This window comes from Caretta caretta, chromosome 16, assembly GCF_965140235.1.
Source record: "Caretta caretta isolate rCarCar2 chromosome 16, rCarCar1.hap1, whole genome shotgun sequence".
Taxonomy (NCBI): Eukaryota; Metazoa; Chordata; order Testudines; family Cheloniidae; genus Caretta; species Caretta caretta.
Genome location: NC_134221.1, coordinates 8,200,048 through 8,212,918, shown reverse-complemented (window position 1 = coordinate 8,212,918; position 12,871 = coordinate 8,200,048). Strand labels below are relative to the sequence as shown.

General features: G+C 49.9%; 1 protein-coding gene across 4 annotated transcripts in view; it reads left to right on the top strand.

Moving 5' to 3' along the window:
* The window catches only part of AKNA (AT-hook transcription factor), a 73,508-nt gene extending 61,258 nt beyond the window's left edge, over window positions 1–12,250 (top strand). For 3 of the 4 annotated variants that reach the window (XM_048822772.2, XM_075120652.1, XM_075120651.1), the window contains exons 16-22: window positions 1,560–1,730; window positions 2,601–2,713; window positions 3,361–3,471; window positions 3,731–3,829; window positions 5,045–5,170; window positions 5,862–6,030; window positions 6,790–12,250. In XM_048822772.2, the coding sequence (XP_048678729.2) occupies window positions 1,560–1,730; window positions 2,601–2,713; window positions 3,361–3,471; window positions 3,731–3,829; window positions 5,045–5,170; window positions 5,862–6,030; window positions 6,790–7,081 (1,081 nt within the window). In that variant the 3' untranslated portion in view covers window positions 7,082–12,250. The remainder of the gene's footprint in view (window positions 1–1,559; window positions 1,731–2,600; window positions 2,714–3,360; window positions 3,472–3,730; window positions 3,830–5,044; window positions 5,171–5,861; window positions 6,031–6,789) is intronic. The other variant, XM_075120653.1, reaches the window with a different exon arrangement.
* Window positions 12,251–12,871: the final 621 nt, after the last annotated feature.

The following is a 12,871-nucleotide window of genomic DNA, read 5'->3' as shown; positions in this document are numbered from 1 at the left end:
TGAATCCAGCTGCACCGTGATTAGATTCTAGTGGGAAACGTGTGCGCAGTTCCTGTCCCACTCTCACATCCATGCAAGCCATGCGCATGCTGGTGCAGAACTGTAATGAGGAGAGCGACGGATGTGGATGCAGGTTTAAGTTCAGAGTTCCATCTCCTAGCGAATGTTGTTGACCCCTCATGGTTTCTCCACCTTTTCAGCGTTCCTTCTGGAAGGGCAATCACGTGCCTCCACAGGCTGTAACTGGCTGACGGCTAATTTGATTGCAGCCTGCATTTGCCATGTCCAGTACCGTCTTTGGGCATCTGTGGCATTTTTACAGGGGCACCGGCTACCTTGGGTGCCAATAGCTATGTAGCCATGTCAGCTGCTTGAGTATTTATCCTGGGTGGGGCTAGTCCATGCTGCCACGGCTTCGCTGCTATTGTTACTCAAACTAGCTTTGATCTACCGAGATTAAAGCTAGCTCTGGTGTGTCTATGCGCGGTGCAGTCACACCTCCTGGTTGCAGTGTAGACATGCCTATAGACGTGGTTACTTTTAACTCTCGAGTCTCCAGGGTGATGAGCAATGGTATCCCCTCGGCAAAGGTTTGAGGATTTCTGGTGTCAGACAGCCAGGAGGAGCGGAGATGGGACTGGCCATATGATTTCAGGCAGGTGGAGAGGATGGAGTGTTTCCCATTTTCCTTCTAGATCAGACATTTCTCTTGTAACCTGCTGTCAAGGTTCCTTCCCCACTCTGAACTCTAGGGTACAGATGTGGGGACCTGCATGAAAACCTCCTAAGCTTACTTTTACCAGCTTAGGTTAAAACTTCCCCAAGGTACAAACTATTTTACCCTTTGCCCTTGGACTTCCACTGCCACCACCAAACATTTATCTGGGTTTATTTTTATTAGGAAAGCATTGTTTGGAAACGTCTTTCCCCCCAAAATCCTCCCAACCCTTGCACCCCACTTCCTGGGGAAGGTTTGGTAAAAATCCTTACCAATTTGCATAGGTGAATACAGACCCAAACCCTTGGATCTTAAGAACAATGAAAAAAGCATTCAGGTCTTACAAGAAGAATTTTAATAGAAGTAAAAAGAATCACCTCTGTAAAATCAGGATGGTAAATACCTTACAGGGTAATTAGATTCAAAACATAGAGAATCCCTCTTGGCAAAACCTTAAGTACAAAAAGACACACAGACAGGAATATCCATTCTTTTCAGCACAACTTATTTTCTCAGCCATTTAAAGAAATCATAATCTAACGCATATCTAGCTAGATTACTTACTAAGTTCTAAGACTCCATTCCTGTTCTGTCCCTGGCAAAAGCATCACACAGACAGACACAGACCCTTTGTTTTTCTCCCTCCTCCCAGCTTTTGAAAGTATGTTGTCTCCTCATTGGTCATTTTGGTCAGGTGCCAGCGAGGTTATCTTAGCTTCTTAACCCTTTACAGGTGAAAGGGTTTTTCCTCTGGCCAGGAGGGATTTTAAAGGTGTTTACCCTTCCCTTTATATTTATGACACCTGCATTTATTAATCCTTTTTTCCCCTTCCCATCCCAGCCAGGCCATCCGGGCTCTGCAGGACGAGGTCTCGCGGCTTCGGAAGCAGCTGGAGGAGAGTTTGCACCGATCCCGCAGCTACCCAGAGGGAAAGTCATCCCCACGCACCACTAGGAGCAGGAGGCAGCCCGAGTGGAACGGCCCCTCAGTCCGGAACGCAGCCACCTTTGGGTAGGTGCCAGTGTGCAACACAACGTGGCCTTGTTGCCTGTTTTGCCTTTCCTGCAAACTCTGCCAGCCGGAGTTCAGTGACATAGGATGGCTGACAGCAGCCTCCTTCTCTGGTTCTCTCTGGTGCCCAGGGAGATTTCTGCCCCCCTGCAGAACTGACATGTTTTCTGCTGAGACTTGAAAATTGCTGAGGAGGAAGGAGGTACAGGGAGGCTGTTGCAGCTGGTGGGAGCAGTGTGAGGAGAAGGCTCTTGCTCCAGCAGCGGTGAGGGGGTGTGACAGGTTGGAGAGGAAGTAGCGCCAGGCAGGTGGAAGTGGGGAGTAGGGAACGCCAGGTGTGAGACCAAACGGCGGGGTCCAGCCTCAGCTGGCGCTTCTGGCTTTTGGGGACACAGGTGCCATATAGCTCCTGTCGAAGCTAGTGGGAGTTAGGCTAGTATAATGCTGACAGAATCGGGCCCTTTATCGCACCGGTGAAGGGCTGGTAGCTCTGTCGGGGCCAGGTGGGGTGTGGGCCTTTTCCCTTGCAGCTTTCTGGGCGGCTGACACGCTTCTCCTGGATCTTAGGAGCAGGCCTGGCTCATTTCACCCACGTGCAGAGCCACCCGGACAGCCAGGGCCGCAGAGGGTGACAGGCGATTGTGTGAGCACCCTGAGTCCCCCCCAGCAGTCCTGCCAGTCTCCCCACGGACCCTGTCTCCTGAGCACATGGCAGCTCGTCTTCTCCGTGCTTCAAGGCAGAGGCAGTGACTGTCACTCAGTGCAACCAGAGACCCCCCAGTGCCAGGTGGAGGGGAGGGTTAAAACCCCTTGCACCCAGAACCGGGGTGCTGAGCCCTCGACTTCACTCTGTGTCTGTCCCTTTCCCAGCGAATCCACAGAGAGGAGCCCAGGCAAGTTTGGGGAGCCAGCTCCAGTGATCAAGCCAGCGAGGCGGGTGAGGTCGGCATCGCTCCCTCGGGATGGGCCTGAACTGGACCTCAGTAAGTAGACCTGTTGGAACCTACCCCATCTGGGATCAACGCGGCTTCTCTCCCTGCTTTCCAGGAGCAATTACTCGGGGGCAGCAGACTGCAGAGATAGCAGGATCTGCTTTTCCTTCCATTCTTCTTTGAATTCCCTCTCCTAAAAGGGATTTTCAGATGCCCTTCCTATGCGTGCAGGAGGTGAGAATGGCCACTCTGTGGTGCACACACGTGGTCAGTGATACCAGCATCCTGGGAACGTTCATGACAGACAGGCTTACGCCCAGATCCAGCCCTCCTGACCTTTCAGAAAGCTGGAGACTGGACCCGGATCCAAACTCCGCAGCTTGTGCCCAGCTCTTCGCGGTCATTACCCTAGATCCTGTGGTTGTTCATTCACACAAGGGCGCGTGGTTGCTGCAAGCACAAGTGTGGTTGCGTGACCCACCTGCAACTCCCTCCTCTGACCTGGTGATGACAAAACACACTTGAGTCGGGTTCGCACCACGGCACCACACCTACCCCACCCCCTAATAGCCCTTGTACCAGTGCGTGCTATCCCATAGTGCCTAGAGAACAGGCGCGCAGGGCAATGCACTCACTGGTTAGAAACTCACTAGCGGACATGACTGACTGTCTAATCTGGTGTTCTCGGTGCTCTGCAGCTTCAGATTCAGACTGCCCACCGCCGCGGGCTCGAGATGGGAAGCCCAGGACAAACGTCTCCTCCAGGCAGAGCCCTGCGAGGACGCTGACATTCAAGGGCCATTACACAGGTGGGTGAACACGAGCCAGGCCCTGCTCTGGCCTGGTGCTGCCTCCCTTGTAACACCCTGGGCCACCCTGTGTTCTTAAACTGGATCTCTGCTGTCTGCCCCATGCACACGCCGACTTGATGCTGTGCTTGCCACGCAGGAGGGATCTTCCCCTCCCTGTCATGTGAGCGATACAGCTCAGCCACCAACCCCCCACCCCCCTTCCCAGCTGGGTGCCCTCTGCGATGCGTGCTGAGCCAGCTCTTGTTGGATGTTGCAGGGACGCGCTATCACTTATCTGCCCCCGTGTCCCCAGAACAGAGGGAAGACATGAGCCCCACTTCCTGCCTCCATTGCCAAGGGACCAGGACACAAGCTGGTAAATATCCCATCTGCTCATCTTGGGCCAGACCCCAAAGAATCACACCTCCGAGCGGCTTTGCTTAGTATTTACAACGCGTAAAGTAATAAGATTTTTGCTCTTCATTAGCGCCTGCTACCTGAGATTTCTGAGGGCTTGGCGAATACCCGCTAATGAAACCATTAGTTATTTAAGGCCTGAACCAAGGAAATAAAGCCTCATGACACTCTGATGAGAGAGATGCAGAGGTCATGCCCCACTGACATGCAGATGTTTTTTGGGTGGAATGCACTCTGAGAGAGGGTCTCACGGCCAACCTCCCAACCTCGGGGTGGAGGGACCTCCCTCGTATTGGAAAAGGAAGGAGACTGCTCCCTCTGCTGATTGTGCAGAAGCAGGATTGGCCAGTAGCCACTCTGACCGCGAGATTTGCAGGTACGGCTAGGCACTCCTGAGGCTGCTGTATCCCTGCCACGAGAGAGTAGGTTAGTACAGATCAAAGCATGTGGCGTCCTACACTGCTGGACTGTTAACTCAGCCCAGTTGCACGTATGGCTCTTGCTCTCGCCTTCGTTACATGTGACCCTGTGGTCATTGTTCATTATTACGGAAGCACCCCACATAATCTACAGGATGGGTGACATTGCCAAGATGAGCCTGCCAGAGCAGCTGTAATCCTTGGATTTTTCTGGCCTTTCAGTGCAATCTTGCAGTTTTCCCATTGTGCTAAAGCCAGTTGTTATCATCCGAGAGCTCCGTGTTACAACCTGCTTTGTTCATCTTGTTTCCCGATGCTAGCAACAGACGGCACACAAAGAAATGACCAGCTTTCCGGACTAGCAGCCACCTGTATGGAACCATTTATCTTGGCTAAAGATTAACTTGCATTTTGTACCCAGCATTTTGAGTACATTGCATGCAAGTTGTGATCCCCTCAGGTGATTTGCCCAAATTTTTGCATGGCTGAGGGCGCCCTCCAGTCGCTGAGAGGAACCCACAGCTGAGCTAAAGCTGCACGGTTCCATTCGCATGTTGTGACCCAGCATTCTTTGCCATCAACTCTTTCTTTTTTTTTTTTAACGTTTTTACTTTCTGCAAATTGCCTTAATCTAGTATAATAACAAGTTTGCAGTTTCCAAACATCCTGAAAGCTCCTGTATACTTCTACTGCCCTTTGCAATTGAGATTTTTGTGGAGTTACTTTACTCACTGTTTGTTCTCTGTGTTTTTTAGGCAATGCATCAACGAGGGACACCGTGAGACCCACTCAGCATAGCACTCCAAGGCAGACGCACTGTCCAATCTGCAGCGGGACCAGGAGCACCCCAGTTTCTAAAACCAGGGACAAAGCAGCACATGGTGGGTGAACAGTTTGCTCTGTCTGAATGTTTCTGTTCTGTGAAGAGCTGCTCTGCATGAGGAGGGATCCTGGTGGATGGTTCCCATCTAGCAGAGGGACCTACTGGCCAAGGCTGGAAGCTGAATTCAAAGCTCTAGCGTTCCAAAAAAGGAGTCACTGCAGAGGGTGGCAATAGCGGGCCTCCCAGTCACACTAGTTCCAGCTTCAGCCAGCAGGAGTTGCTATAGGTAGTGGAATTGGAGTGCTGGCTGTGGCTCACGGCTGCTGCAGCGCCAGCCTCCCCCGGTAGGAGTCGCTGCCGGTAACAGTGTTGGCATGCTGGCTGGCTCTCGAGCTGCTGCATTCCCGGCTCTCCCAGCAGTGGCTGGGAGGGAATGGGGTGCTATCTGGGGGAACTTAGAGGCGTCCGCGCCAGGGCTGGAGCGCTGACAGTGCAGGACCCGACACTTGCTGCAGGTGCGGGTCCCAGGGCAGGGTTTTCCAGCACAGCCGCTTGTAGGTGTGATTCATCCCAGGGAGCTGATTCCAGTAGATTGAGGGGTGCATCCCCGGCCCTCTCTTTGTCCTGAGGCCAGACTCACCCCTGGAGTCAGTGGCGTAGCACCAGGAATGGATTTTGCCGCGTGGGTGTCCTGTCCATTCACCCCGAATACCAGGGTGTCTCCTACGGTGTGTCTTTCTTCTCCCCAGCAACCGGCCGCAGCACAGAGAGTGCCTCATCTCAAGGCTCCGGCCGCAGTCGCAAACCCGAGAAGCCGCAGCAGCAGCGTGGCCTGTGGTACCTGGCGGCCCCACCCCCTGGCACAGCTGTCAACTACATCCCAACAGTGCCCCTGCTGCCTTACTCGCCCTCTGTACTGTAAGAGCGGCCCATGCCACGTTGGTTGGGGTTACTGTGGGGAGGGATGTTCAGAGTTTCCTTCTGGGATTGTGGGAGGCAGCCTGGGATCTCTAGGGCCAAAGCAGAGCCTGTGGAGGGGAAAGATGGTCCAGCGGTTGGGGCACTAAGTTGGGACTTGGGAGAATGGCTTTGGTTCCCTGCTCTGCCACAAACATCCTGTGTGACCTTGGTCAAATCGCTTAGGCCCAGATTTTTTAATCTATTTAGGTATTGCTCCACTCAGCGTTGCCAAGCCTAAGCGATTTAGGCACTTAGAAGCTTCAGCTGGAGTGGTGTGTCCCGTTTTGGGCACCACACTTTAAGAAAGATGTGAACAAACTGGAGAGGGAACAGAAATGATAGGTTTGGGAAACCTGACCTCTGAGGAAAGGATACAAAAGGGGGCACGTTTAGTCTAGAGAAGAGAAGGCTGAGGAGGGCATAAGCCTTCCAATATTGAAAAAGTTGTTTTAAAGAGGACAGTGATCAATTGTTCTCCGGGTCCACTGAGCGTAGGACAACGAGTAATCAGCTTAGTTTCCAGCACGGAAGATTCAGGTTAGATATTAGGCAAAACTTTCTAACTCTGAGGGTAGTTCAGCTCTGGAACAGGTGACGGAATCCCCATCCCTGGAGGGTTTGGAGAACAGGTTGGACAAACGCCTGTCGGATGATCTAGATTTACTTGTTCCTCCCTCAGCGCACTGTATTTAGTCTTTGTTTTGGTTTTTTTTCCAGCTACTGTTCTCCACCAGCACCTACCTCAGTCCCCGGCTCAGCTGGCCTGGCTGCCCATTACTCCAGTGAGTACAGAGTGGCAGAGCTGAAGCCCTGGGCCGCCCGGCAGCAAACCCATGGTCGCCACCACTCCCTGATGCTTGACTTTGACGACCTGGAGGACCTCAACTGGTCCCTGAGCCAGGCCGTGGAAGCCGCCAAGAGCATGACATTCACCACCAAGCAAATGAACAGGTCGCTGACCTCTGAACTGAGCAAGGCAAGGCGCCTGAGGGGATCCTGCCTCTTCTGACAGAACCTGGAGTCGGCGTCCTCTGTGGCCTGGCGAGGACAGTTTGAGCTGGCAGGCTGAGCCTCTCCAAACATCTGGAGATAAGCCCCTAGCATACATCTGGGGAACTGATTTGCCAAAGAATGCCTAGGCTGTCCCTCAGCTTCCCACTCCTTCCAGTAGGGCTGGAGAGCCGTCCTCCGGGGCCTGCGGAGCCTGTGACATACTGGAGTCTCCACGCGGGATCCGCAGAGGAAGCTAAGCCTGCAGAGTCCTCTCTCCACCCTTCTCCAGAACCACCTCAGCCTGCATGTTACAGTTGCCTTCAGCCTCAAGCCTCTCTGCTCAGCAGGACCGGAGCTGCCGTTGCACTGGGGCATCTCACCTGCCCCTCTCCGCTTGGCCAGTAGCTTTCGGTTGTTGGTGGTTTTCTTAAAGGATCAAATGTTAAGATGAAGGAAGACAGTGAAAACCTCGAGACACGTGGCTGGGCAGAGAGCTGCCCTGGCCTCCCGGGAGCCTGAGACCTGCACTTTAGAATCCCCCTGGCCTTGTCCCTAGAGAACACCCTACTTTTAAGTATCGTTTTAACTCCCCTTCCCCTTCTCTCTATTGGCCAGCTTGGAGATGGACACCAGCCAATGGCTTACCATCGCACTGTGAGATCCCACCCCTAGCCCCTTGCAGAAATTCCCACTTGGTCCTTACCCCACCTTGTGTTGCTAAATCAATCCATTTCCATGTGGATCTGTCCCAGTACACCACGTCAGAGGGCTACCGAGGCACAGCCCAGCTGAGACAAGCTCTGTTTACAAGCTGAGCCTTTTCACGCGTCGCTCTTGTTTTGTGTAGGCCCTATCAGAATAAGGCTTCCCTTGCAGCAAAGGTTACCTCAGAGTGCTTGTGACGGACAGGATACATATCTCTCTTTTTCTATGTTCATCTCAAAGGTGAATGGAGGAGGATCAGATGTTTATGTGGAAGTTTATTGTTTTTCTACCTGGTTGCTCCTGGCTGTTGTTGGAAAAAATGAAGGACATTCCCATCAGGGGAAGCCCTAGGCACCATCTTCACCAGACCAAGGGTTCATCCCGCCCTGTCTGACCGGCTCCAAAGCTGCAATCGCATGTCTATTAACTCTTCGAGTGCCTTAGGAGGTGCAGTCCACAGCCCGGGAGGGATCAGTCTTTGGGCAGCAGCAGGCAAAGGGTTAAAGAAAAATTGTCCAGATAAGACGTGCCCATCCCAGCAGTTTAGATGATTGGAGCGGAAACAATTTTTAGCCACTTCTTTGGTAATTTTCACCATATCTGCTGTTTCTGGCTTTGCTGTGGGGGAAAGGAAGCACAAACGGTCAGTTTCATTTTCTGTTTCTAAGGCCTGATCCTGAGAGGCATTGAGCACTCTTGCTTCTCCTTGAATTTGGGAGAAGTCACAGGAGCTCAGCACCTCTTGAAGGTCAGCCGCGCGATTAGATCCCCGCACTGATTCTCCCGGGCTAGCCCAGTGCTGGAGCTGGCCAATGCTGCGTCACTTTTTGGTTTAACCTTGCTTTCATTGGCACTTATTTTGAACTCTCACAACCATTTCTGTGGAGATGAAGACCCAAACCTGCAATCAGATCCACTAGGGTGCCATCCCCTTCTCTCCCCCCCCCCCCCATTGACGAGAGCTGATAGAAAAATATGTAAGTGTCACGCAAGTGTTCATTTTCTGTACATTTTTTAGTGAAAAATGTCAACGTTTTCCCACTTTCCACTGGAAAAAATCTACAGCCAGAAATATTTCAGTTTTTGGTTCTTCCCCCTTTCTTTCTCCTTCTTTCTCTGCTGCCACTGAAAAGACAAAGGAGGAAGGAAAAAAGAAAGTAAGCGCTAGAGGGATCAATAATTGAAAAATTTAAAGCAAAAAAAAATAAAAATCCTGTTCCAAAGTTGGAAAATTACAACCACCACCCCAACCACACATCTGCGAAAATGTTCAGGGTTTTTCTGGGGAGGAAGGTGATTTTTTCATTGGAATAAAAATTCTGATGGAAAAATTTCAGCCACGCTATTGACATCAGTAAGGTTTTTGCATGTGTGTAGGAGTCTCTTTTTCTATCCACCTGTCTGTCCATCCATTCCCATAATAACCATCTCTCTATCTACCTATCTGTCTATCTAGGATCTGATTTCAGGATTGTCATCTAGGTTTGTAAATCCCCCCTTAAAAAAAAAAAAAAGTTTTAGCCAAAATTGGACACTGTCCCTTTAAAACCACAGATCTTTCTGCCAACTTAGATTTCGGGTTTGGCTTATATCAAGCTGTTTGATCCCCTTAAAGACGCGCCTGTTTGCATGTTAATATTTTTAATGGAACATTTCTCATTGTGGTAGCTGGTGAGTGGCTAAATCACTCTCTCTTCAGGTTTTGGTTGTGTGTGTCTCTGTGTGTGTACGTGTGTGTATATATATTCAACATAATCCTTAGGGCATTTCACTTTTTACATGTAATTTATTGGTTTTTTAAAAACTGTTCTTACTGTGTGTGTGCTTTTAAATCTGTGAGGGGTGGTGAGCAAATTCCGCTCCAGCCTATAATGGTCCTTGTCTGTGCAAATGGTGCATGTTTGCATTGGGGCTGGGGCCAGAGGGTCACCAACCAATCAAGCCTCCTTGGAAAAGGTAGGAACAGGCTCCCTCTACAATGCAGTAGCAGCCAGTTGCTGGTCTGATAATAGGACTTGATCAGGACTTTGCAGAAGGAGAATATAGCACAGGTACTGTTGAGACTGTATCCTGTTGCATGTTAGCATGGATCAAAGCACGTGCTTGGACATAGGAGGAAATCTCTGAATGAAGGTACATCCCGACATTGCTCCCTGTGGTACGTCATGCCGTCGAAATTTAAAATGCAGTAGATTTAACTCTCAAAAGCTGTCCTAGCAGGGCCTTTCCCTTATTCCAGCTTGGGTGGCTGTTTCGTGAACAGGTCATTCAAACTCTTCCAGCAAAAGTGGTACTTACTCTAGTTTCCAAATCAGCAACGTAGGGAGAGTTTGACCATCCCTTTAAACACTGAACTGTCTGACGCTCAAGTGCCATCTAAACCCCACGAGGGGATGGAGCCTGGGCGTGGGAGTTAAGGTTGCTTGGGGCTTGTCCACACACAGACGTTGCACTGGTTTAACACCACAGAATCATAGAAGATTAGGGTTGGAAGAGACCTCAGGAGGTCATTTAGTCCAACCCCCTGCTCAAAGCAAGACCAACACCCACTAAATCATTCCAGCCAGGGCTTTGTCAAGCCAGGCCTTAAAAACCTCTAAGGATGGAGATTCCACCACCTCCCTAGGTGACCCATTCCAGGGCTTCACCACCCTCCTAGTGAAATAATGTTTCCTAATATCCAACCTAAACCTCCCCCACTGCAACTTGAGGCCATTGCTCCTTCTGTCATCTTCCACCACCGAGAACAGCCGAGCTCCATCCTCTTTGGAACCCCCTTTAGATAAAACTAAATCGCTATGTGGACACTCATTGATTTTAAACCAGGCTTGCATTGGTAAATTTAGAAGTGCAAGGTAAATCATGATAAGCTGGAACCCAATTAGAAGAGGGTGTATGTACGTGCACACTCTTGCCTTGGTTTAAAGTCACACCTTTAGTCAAACCCAGGCAGGCTTATGTGCAGACAAGATTTTCAACAGTGACTAGTGATTTTTGGTGCCCAACCCTACACCCTTTAAAGATGGCTGAATTTCAGAGGGCAGGTTATCAGCACCTCCAAAAATCAGCCCCCTTTCAGATGGCTCAAGCTGGACATCCCAAACTTAAGGCTCTCCTAAGCTCGAGTTACTTTTCAAAATCTTGACCTAGGCCTTAGACTATGTGCTACAGCGTATGGAAAAAGTCACCATTTTGGCCTCTGTGAGAGATAATAACCTCGTCTTTCCACATCTCCGCTCAGGGTCTGTACCACGCTCCATGACACACGTTTCGCCTGGCACAAATGTAACTGTGCACACAAGCCATCTATCATCAGGCCATATCTCAAAATCCCTGCTGAAGACCAAACTCCCATTGACTACAATCAGAACATTCTTGGGGGTAGGGTGACCAGATGTCCTGATTTTATAGGGACAGTCCCGATATTTGGGGCTTTATCTTATGTAGAAGCCTATTATGCCCCACACCCTGTCCCAATTTTTCACACTTGCTGTCTGGTCACCCTACTTCAGGGGAAGGGTTAGTCTCCGAAAAATCATGAAGTAAAGGGTTTTGGGAATTGATCCTGAACGTGTGGCTTTGTTTATATGTAGGACCTACCCCAAGTGCCCCGTTTTAAAAATTATTTATTGCTTTTTTTTTTTTTAGTAGTATTATAATCCAGTTGTGGCTGTTTTTAATGCACAAGGCAAGTTAGCAGGTCTCACTCTTTTTAGGGACCTCTCAGAGGCACTGAAATTATGTCCCATCACAGACAGAGTCCTGGAACAAGGGGAAGTTGTGGTCGATCCATAAAGCTTCAGAGCTTGCATAGTGAAACTCATCTCAAACAACCGCTGACAAAAAATGGAGTAGCTTAACAGAGCTGGTCTGAACTGAACTCTGGGGGATATTTGGGGGGCAGTTTCTTAAAATGTGTGTTTGTGTGAGAACCTCTGTCCATGTAGACAACGGAACCCACTGACAACAGCCTCGGCTATATAGTGAGGGACAAAGAGAGGCCCCGTTTCTGTGCAGCGCCCTGAGCAATTCTCGTTGAAATGTGAAAGCTTTGCTTAGAGTGAAGTAATTCTGTGTGAGGGTTTTTTTAAAAAAAAAGATTGCTAGAAGAGGCTTCCATTTGGCAGACCAAATTCAGGCCTGATTTTGAAGGATGCAATGCCATTGACTTATAGAGGAATTGCACACACAGCTTTGAATTTTGCACATGTCCTTGTTTTCTTATCGCAAAGCTGGTTGTACTGTGGCCAAGAGCCCCCAAGCTCTTGAAACCAGGACACTGTGGTTAATGCATCCTCGCTGGGAGAACACAAGACATCCGGGTGTGTGTATTTAATTCTAGGAACTGCAAGAACAAGAAGTGACGGTTACGTTTTCAGCATCTCCTGGTTTTGTAATGAACTAGCAGAGCCATTTGACAGTATTTTGTAATGAGATAATTGCCTATTTTTTAATGAAATAAATTTGTTTGTTTTTCAAACTGTGTCTCTCTTGTGTGTTTTGGATACAGCCTTGAGCTTCAGGGAACCCAGCCTTCCAGCTAGCTATTACTTATACATTACTGCCGTGGCTGGGAGGTCCCATTGTACTTGGGGCTGTACGTACACATAGTTAGAAACAGTCCTGCCTCAAAGACTTAAATAGCTAAGACAAACAGTGGCTGGGAGGGAAACGAGAGACACAGCGAGGAGAAGTGACTGTCCAAGGTCACACAGCAAGTCAGTGGCAGAGCAGAGAATAGATCCCAGGGGTCCTGAATCTAAAGGCCCAGCTTTTTCATGGTATTTAGGTGCTTAAGGATGCAAATAGATACTGATGAGGATTTTAAAAAGCATCTAGGCACTTAACTCCAATGGGAAGTAGATGCCTAGGTGTTTTTGAAAATCTCACTAGTACTTTTAAAAATCTGGCGTGATGCCCATGCCCTGCCCACTAGACCACGCTACCTCTCTCCCAAGCTTTAGCTTCAGTTTGGGGTCACCAGTGGAAAGGCTACTTTGTTTCCAACTCCTGATTGCGGGCCAAGGGGCCATTCTGATTTCACCCCCACTAGGGGTTCCAATTCTCCCCAGTGCTGCTGAGATCAGAATCTGAGCCACTC